At 40.9% G+C, this 9,130-nt stretch overlaps 1 protein-coding gene across 3 annotated transcripts in view; it reads left to right on the forward strand.

Annotated features, from left to right (window-relative positions):
- Positions 1 to 9,130, forward strand: part of Cd163 (CD163 molecule) — a 25,549-nt gene that overhangs the window by 2,367 nt on the left and 14,052 nt on the right. For all 3 annotated transcript variants that reach the window (XM_021190905.2, XM_021190906.2, XM_029535690.1), the window contains exons 3-6: positions 177 to 497; positions 2,133 to 2,456; positions 4,626 to 4,946; positions 5,635 to 5,955. In XM_021190905.2, the coding sequence (XP_021046564.1) occupies positions 177 to 497; positions 2,133 to 2,456; positions 4,626 to 4,946; positions 5,635 to 5,955 (1,287 nt within the window). The remainder of the gene's footprint in view (positions 1 to 176; positions 498 to 2,132; positions 2,457 to 4,625; positions 4,947 to 5,634; positions 5,956 to 9,130) is intronic.

The following is a 9,130-nucleotide window of genomic DNA, read 5'->3' on the forward strand; positions in this document are numbered from 1 at the left end:
CTTGTTGCTTGTTACTGTGTTGACTTGTTACTTGTTACTGTGTTGACTTGTTACTGTGTTGCTTGTTACTGTGTTGACTTGTTACTTGTTACTTGTTACTGTGTTGTTTGTTACTTGTTACTGTGTTGACTTGTTACTTGTTAGTTACTTGTTACTGTGTTGACTTGTTACTGCAGGAGGAATGAAGAAGGAACTGAGACTGGCGGGTGGTGAAAACAACTGTAGTGGGAGAGTGGAACTTAAGATCCATGACAAGTGGGGCACAGTGTGCAGTAACGGCTGGAGCATGAATGAAGTGTCCGTGGTTTGCCAGCAGCTGGGATGCCCAACTTCTATTAAAGCCCTTGGATGGGCTAACTCCAGTGCCGGCTCTGGAGACATCTGGATGGACAAGGTTTCTTGTACAGGGAATGAGTCAGCTCTTTGGGACTGCAAACATGAGGGGTGGGGAAAGCATAATTGTACCCATGAAAAAGATGCTGGAGTGACCTGCTCAGGTAAGGCTTGCCTACATCAAGCAAATCCCATGCACATATTTCGAATTCGGTTCACAGTGTCTCTTGGATTCAACATTCCATTGCATTTTAGCACAGTCATTCACTGAGGCTAAAACTTCATGCAAATCATTTAATCTTCCTTAGCTTCTGGTAACTCAATAATAAGACACATGCCAAGCTCTCTTAACACTGTCTGGTGTATAACAGTGCTGAAAATATTAGTTTCTTCACGGACTCCATCTTTTATTACTATGTGGACTCTGCCATCTTCATCTCTTTCCCTTTGTTTATTTGATTATTAATCTTTACAATGAGGTAACAAATGTAGCATTTATAAATTTTCAAAACTATAAGAAATCTTTCTAGTTCTTACCTGTAAATAGGGCTGATATTCAACTACAGCCAAAGTGTGATGCCCTGTGCTCTTATTTTCTTACATAATGAAGAGTGAAGTTAAACTTACTTTTTAAAGTTTATAAACTTGAAGATCCAACCAGAACCTGATAAGAGAAAAAGAGTCAATAGCTACTAGAGGAATGGCTAGTTTCATGGGAATCTGATGTCCCTATTTGTGAGATACTTTACTGTAACTCCTGCTTAGTCTTCAGAGAGTCCACCTCTTAGCACACTAATCAACAGAAAACTGAGGCTGGGCCACTGCCCCTACCTCTCCAACACTCATGTCTTAGCCTTGCTGTCTTTCTAGGTGCTCAATGCTATATCCAGTGAGTGAGCCTCAGGTGGTTGATCTGTGAAATGGACTAACAATGATAGCATATAGTGTTTAAATTTTTAAAGATTGAATAATACAGCATGTGATGCACTTATGTGTACACTGATTGTGACCTCTTACAATTATCAATATTATGGCTAATTGCCTATGATGAAAACAAGCCTTGCTAAGTTGTGGTCTTTCATTAGAGTTTGGAGCTCATAAAAATTTAATCTCTTGCTCAAGAAAGTGCTTCTAAAATTTTGTCCAACTCCACCTTCTCCAGTGTCCCCATATAGCAAACAAAGTCTCCTTTCTTCATGTAGTTTACTTCTCGTAGAAACTCGTATCATTGTAAAAAGAAAGAAAATAAACAAGTCCCCTTTTGCTGAAAATAATAGTAAATTCCTTTGGAAGAAAACCACAATTTTTAAGACTTGATAGCACATAGTATTTTGAAGACTGTTGTGTTTATTTAGGCATTTTAATCTTTTCTTATTTTCTAATTTCAAATTCAACATCAATTACTCATCCTTAGAACTCTTTTAATATGGAGAGGTTAAAATCAGGAATCTACACTTCTGGTAAATGACTATTCTCCCATTTTTGACAACTTGATTAAAAGGCCAATTTACTTTTTCTGCTTTTCTTTTAGTGAATAATATGTCCTCTTGCTCTTTTCTATAGTAAAGAGTATTCTGATCTATAATACAATTTGCTTAGAAAGCAGATGTAGAGGGAAATCCTCATTGCTCATTGGGTTATAACATGTTAAAATTCTCTCATATGTGGAGATGGGCCATATCTAAAAGCCAAACACTAATTTTTAAATTCCAAGCATCAAATTCCAAGTATCCAGAAAACCCTAAATGATTAGCTGCTGATGAATGAATTTCACTTTCTAACCTTGATCTCTCCTCTAGATGGATCTAATTTGGAGATGAGACTGGTGAACAGTGGGGGCCACCGATGCTTAGGAAGAGTAGAAGTGAAGTTCCAGGGAAAGTGGGGGACGGTGTGTGACGACAACTTCAGCAGAGATCACGTTTCTGTAATTTGTAAACAGCTTGGATGTGGAAGTGCCATTAGTTTCTCTGGCTCAGCTAAATTAGGAGCTGGTTCTGGACCAATCTGGCTTGATGACCTGGCATGCAATGGAAATGAGTCAGCTCTCTGGGACTGCAAACACCGGGGATGGGGAAAGCATAATTGTGACCATGCTGAGGACGTTGGTGTGATTTGCTTAGGTAAGAACAGCTCTGGGCTTTCTGCTCTCTGTGACACAAAAAAAAAGGTACCAGATGTGTAAGCCCGAGACCTTGAGAACGTAATGAAGTCAGCATCTGTCACTTCACTATTGTCTCATCTGGAGTCCCAGCTCTATTATCTGTGGTTTCGCTAACTGAAATTGGAAGATTGCAATAGTCATGGGGATCCAGGGAGGTGCTGGAGTGGTGGCCCATTAACTGACAGTCCTTAAAGCTCTGGCAGAAGACCGGGATTCCATTCTCAGCAGTCACCTGTGATACACAACCACCTTCGACTTCAATTCCACAAGATCTGACCCCTCCCCTGATCTCCAAGTGCACTGAACACACATGCTGCATACGCATTTGCTCAGGCACACACATATTTATGTAAAACTTTGAAAATAATAAATAATTCAAGTATTTATAGGAAAAATTAAAAGTAATGAAATTTACTTCCATCGTAAGGGAAATGTTTAGGAAAAGCTTGATGGGGGTTGAAGGTGGGGTGAGGAAGGGCAGGAGGGGAGTGAGTGGGGGGGTAAAGAGAGGAGGGATGGGGGTAAAGGAGTCAGTAGAAAATTTTTAAGGCTTTTGTACATGTGAATACTATATGCTGAGCACATTGCCCCTTCATAATCTCCTATCCTTTCCTTGCCTTTCTCCCTCCTCTTAGTTGTCTCTGTCCCTTTAGACTGTTTTATTTCTACTTTCAAGTCACTTCTAAACAAATAGATAGATGATATAGATGATAGATTGATAGGTAGACAGACAGATACATAGATAATAGGTAGGTAATAGATAGATATATAGAGATATAAATAGCTACATGGATAATATGTAAGTAAACAGATGGACAGATAGGTAGGTAGGTAGGTAGATAGATAGATAGATAGATAGATAGATAGATAGATAGATAGATAGATGATGGATAGATAGAGATACAAATATAGAAATATCACAAATATACAAACATTGTATTTGTCTATGTAAAAAAGAATCTCTGAACCACCACTGAAATTTGCTATTTGCCTTTCTGAGATTCTTTAAAAGTAAACCACTGTCTTCATCATCCTCTATCACCCTCCTTTTTAGCCACATTGACTATTCCTTCCCCCAACCATCAGCTCAAATCCATAGAATTAAATAATAAAGGCAAAAGTGCCAATATGCCAGCACTCCACAAAAGCTCAGACTGTCCATGAGCAAATACTGCTTCAGTGACTTTAATACTCCACACAGGGTTCCAGGCTGTAGGCTTGTGTTTATCACAGGATACTCTTCAGAACCGAGGAAGATTTTTGTAGGAGATATTGATTGTAGACAGTGAAAGGAGTGGACTAGGCAGTTCCTTCTCCCTCTGCTCTGCCTTTAAACTAAGAGAGTATTCTGGTAATTATTTTTCTACTGTTGTGGTTAATACACGATGATCATGACAACTTATCAAAGGAATCGTTTATTTGGGCTTAAGGGTCTAGAGGGATAGGTAGGTGTCCATCACCATCACAGTGGGGAAGCATGAGAACAGGCTGCCCTGGTGAGTGGAGCAGCCAGCTGAGCACCCACACCTTAAAATGCAAGACTGAAGCAGAGCAATGACCAGGAATGGTACAATGCTTTTAAAACCTTCCTCCAGGGACATACTTCTTCGAGCAAGGCCACACCTCCTAAATCTCCCCAAACAGTGCCACCAATTGGGGACCAAGTATTCAAACACCTGAGCCCATGAGAACATTCTCACTCAAACCACCACAGGTACCCACAGAAGAGCCAGGTACACAGCACAAGCTGCATAGTGTAGACGGATCGTGTCATTAACAATGAAAGCAAAAGGCAGATATTTACCCAAACTGGAGTAAGAAGTGAAAAACCTAAACACAGGCATATGTAATTTAACAACAAAGTAAGCCAGTTCTAGCACAGTTATGGAGACCAAACAGGCACAAAAATCATTGATTCTGGACAAATTTCTGAGACACTTCCCAAAGTAAGAACTGCATGCTAAAAAGTCCTTGCAGATGCACATCTACTATCTTTAGTGACTCACAATAGAGCCTTAGAATGGCTGCCTCTAACAATCCCTCCTCCCCTTCTTTAACTCCACTAGGACTGGTTTTTAGATACCATATTCTTATTTCTCTTTTGTCAACTTATTTGTTGCTGTTATAGAGGGAGCAGACCTGAGCCTGAGACTAGTGGATGGAGTGTCCAGATGTTCAGGAAGATTGGAAGTGAGATTCCAAGGAGAATGGGGGACAGTGTGTGATGACAGCTGGGATCGCCTGGATGCTTCTGTGGTGTGCAAGCAGCTGGGATGTCCAACTGCCATCACTGCCATTGGTCGAGTTAATGCCAGTGAGGGATCTGGACCAATTTGGCTTGACAGCATTTCATGCGAAGGACATGAAGCAGCTCTTTGGGAGTGTAAACACCAAGAGTGGGGAAAGCATTACTGTAATCATAGAGAAGATGCTGGCGTGACATGTTCTGGTAAGTTAGAATGAAAAGCGAGTCAAAGAGGTGTGACAAGTGTGACTAATGGAAATAATTCATTCATTGTTGGGAATTCCTTCACAGCTGGGAAGGATCTGACACACTCTTCTTCATAGGAGGGTTACTTGGCTCCCTTTTCTGTATTAGTAGCAGTACTATTTTGAACCACACCTTAAAATCTATATGGAGCTCAGAGAGTTAGAATTTAAAGAATGGTGTGTGTGTGTGTGTGTGTGTGTGTGTGTGTGTGTGTGTGTGTGTGTGGTGTAATTAAAAATTTTAGTCCTTAAGAACTGTGTACCATTTCTATATAGAATTCACAGTCAGTATTTGTTTATTAAGGCCTCAGTAAATAGGTAAGCCAAAATTAGATATGGTGGCAAAGGCCTATAATCCAAGCCCCTTAGGAGAGAGACTAGGGCAGAGGGTGGCAAATTCAAATACATTCTGGGCAACTTACTGAGACCCATCTCAGTAAGATTTTAAACAAAATTATAAAGAGGTATCTGGCATACAGTCATCTAGCTTATAAAAGGGACTAGGCTCAAGCCACAGTATTATCAAGAAACAAAAAAACAATAGGCACTGGGTAGATCATAGGTTCCAGTGTCTGCAAAGAAAGGGAGTAGAAAGTCTTTGGGGAGCTACCTTGCCCAGGTTCCCTCTGTTCATGTTTCCACTGCAGATGGAACGGATCTGGAACTCAGACTTGTAGGTGGAGGCAGTCGCTGTGCTGGGACTGTGGAGGTGGAGATTCAGAAGCTGACGGGGAAGATGTGTAGCCGAGGCTGGTCACTGGCAGATGCGGATGTGGTGTGCAGACAGCTTGGATGTGGATCTGCGCTTCAAACCCAGGCTAAGATCTACTCTAAAACCAGGGCAACAAATACGTGGCTCTTTCCTGGATCTTGTACTGGAAATGAAACTACTCTTTGGCAATGCAAAAATTGGCAGTGGGGCGGACTTTCCTGTGATAATTTCGAAGAAGCCCAAGTTACCTGCTCAGGTGATACTTTCAATCCATTTGTTAAGAAGCAACTTAATTCCAAGGGTACTACAGATATTGTGCTCATGGTGTACTTTTTATGCTCTTGTTCCAACTTTATGAATCAGAATATGCAGGCACATTGCTTATACTAATGACAGAATTGGGATTTTTTTAACCTCTTCCTTTGAATTTTTTAAAGATTTATTTTAAATATAGTATTCTGCCTACATGTATGCCTGCACATCATAAGAGGACACTAAATCTCATTATAAATGGTTATGAGCCACCATGCAGTTGCTAAGATTTAAACTCAGGACCTCTGGAAGTGTAGCCAATGCTCCATGGAGTCATATCTCCACCCCCTAGGGTTTATTTTTAAAATAAATCTGATTGTACAATTTCTCTGAAAACAGTAATGTACTTGACACATATCATTATGCATCTGTATTATGCATATGTGACATACTGACAGACCGTGAATAATTATTCTTCAACTAACAATGTACTGGGGGTCTGGAGAGATGGCTCAGTAGGTAAAGCACTTGCAACACATTCATAAAAACCTGAGTTCAGACTTCAGGCACACATAAAGGCCTGGGTGCCAGAGTGCACACTTGTAAGCTCAGCAGTTGTGTCTGATCACAGCTATTCTCCACGTTAGCAAGAGAATGCTGTCCAAAATGATGAGGTCAAAGGGCCCACTGACAAGCACTGATAGGTGCTGATGTCAACCTCTGCTTGCCGCTGCTCATCTCAGATGTAAGGCCATTGGAAACCTATGGCTAGACGAAAGCAAAGACCAGAAGGTTGCTGGTATGCTTGCTACATCTGTTGTGCAGTACCTACTTTATCTTCTGCTTTGGTTGCACTTTATGATCAGCTCAGCTGAGAAACAACACAATCCAGGTATTTCAGATGATGACGATCTATTCTTCCTTGTGCAGATCACATACTTTGTTACTGAACAAAAGGAGGAAGTCTAATTAATTGTTCTTACACTTGCTCTTCATTCAGGTTCTTTGGATAAAGAATAAGTGTTGATTTAGTTACTTTGGCAGATTTAAACTTAACTTGTTAATCAAAAGAATTGATTCTGTGCACAAAATTCTGTTTATTGGAGCTTACACAAAAATCAATGAAGTCATATATTTGTTGGGAAGAAAGTCTCTTTAAAAAGCTAAGACTCCAGCTTTCTAAAGGTGTGGGTGGATGCATGTTAACAGATTCACAAAATCAAAGCTGAAAAAAATGGAGTCCCAAAGTAACCTGTTTGGATAGATGATTTTGAACTTAGATTCAAATGTTTTAGGATTGGAGAACAGAAAAAATGTATACAGAAAGAATTCGCTCTCAAGAATATTACATATTTTCACTGGGAAAGAAAGCACATTTGGTTTGGTTTTTGCTTTTTTTCTGATTCTATTCTATTCTATCTATTCTATTCTATTCTATTCTATTCTATTCTATTCTATTCTATTCTATTCTATTCTATTCTATTCTATTCTATTTGAAATGGCTACATGTGAATACCCCAGAAACCTAGACACCTAGTTTGGCCTGATCTCAGAAATCACCTTAAAGATTAAGTCCAATGCCAACCCACTCACAAAACTTTCGACCCAAAATGTGTCCTGTCTACAAGAAGTGCAAGATCAAAGATGGATCAGAGACTGAGGGAATGGCCAACCAATGACTGCCCCAAATTGAGACCCATCCCATGGACAAGAACCAATTCCTGACACTATTAATGACATTTGCAGACAGGAGCCTAGTATAACTGTCCTCTGAGAGGCTCCATCCAGGAGCTGACTGAAACAGATGCAGAGACCCACAGCTAAACAATTGGGCAGAGATCAGGAAGTCTTGTGGAAGAGTTGAGGAGATGACTGAGGGACCCAGAGGGAATAGGGACCCCACAGGAAGTGCAACAGTTAACTAACCTGGTCCCTTGGGGGCTCCCAGAGATTGAATCAAAGAGCATACATGGACTGGACCTAGAAGTACCACACATTATATAGCAGATATACAGTTTGGTCTTCATGTGGAACCCCAAACAACTGGAGTAGGGGCTGTCCCTGACTCTGTTGCCTGCCTGTGTATCCTGTTATAACTGGGTTGCCTTGTGTGGCCTCAGTGGGAGAGAATGAGCCTTGCCTTTCAGTGACTTGATGTGTCATAGTGAGTTGGTACCCAGGGGGCTGCTCCCCCTTCTCAGAGGAGAAGAGGAAGAGAGGTAGGAGAGGGGCTATGGGGGGTAGGAAGAGAGGGGGACTGCGATCGGGATATAAAGTGAATTAATTAACTAATTAATGGGGGAAGGACTGTCCAAGAGAACTGTATACATACTATCCAGTAACATCTTAGGGGAATTTTATGCTCACCCAATTCAAGCTAAGGACTTTCCAGTTCAACAACCATCAATTATTTGTGTTCAGTGATATCAATTATTTGCATATCATTGTTTTCTTTCAACTTGGTCTGCATTTAGAAATCATGGGTTCTTCATCTCATATTTAGATAGGAATTCACTTTAATGGTAAAAGTCCATCATGCTGAAACATTCTATTTGTGTTTCTAATGCAGAAAGCAGTCACATCTCAAACATTTTCAGAGATTTTTTTTTTTTTTTTTTGGTTTTTCAAGACAGGGTTTCTCTGTCTAGCCCTGGCTGTCCTGGAACTCATTTTGTAGACCAGGCTGGCCTCGAACTCAGAAATCCACCTGCCTCTGCCTCTGCCTCCCAAGTGCTGGGATTAAAGGTGTGCACCACCACGCCTGGCTCTTTCAGAGATATTTTAATGTAAGGTAAAAGATGCATGATCTGAGGTGTAGACAGAGAGTATGAACACTGCAAGGGCTGAGGGGGTGTCTGTCTGTCCATCTGTACCACAGTGAGGGTGGCATCAAAGGTTTGTACAGGCATCTGTGAAGGATGTTTACTCTTTAGAAGGTCCAACCTCAGATGAACTTCTGTTTTTAAAAAGATGTGAATTTGAAGTAGTTCGTGTTTTCAAGATGCTCAGTGGTTTCTGGTATTAAAAGAAGCCCTGCTTGTCTGGATGATTAAGCCTCTTGGTCTGACTGACAAGAAGCACATCTGAGCCTGACAGGGAACACATCCGAGCCTGATGGGAGCACATCTGAGCCTGACAGGGAGCACATCCCAGCCTGACAGGGAGCACATCCCAGTCTG

Source organism: Mus pahari, chromosome 2 (assembly GCF_900095145.1).
Source record: "Mus pahari chromosome 2, PAHARI_EIJ_v1.1, whole genome shotgun sequence".
Taxonomy (NCBI): Eukaryota; Metazoa; Chordata; class Mammalia; order Rodentia; family Muridae; genus Mus; species Mus pahari.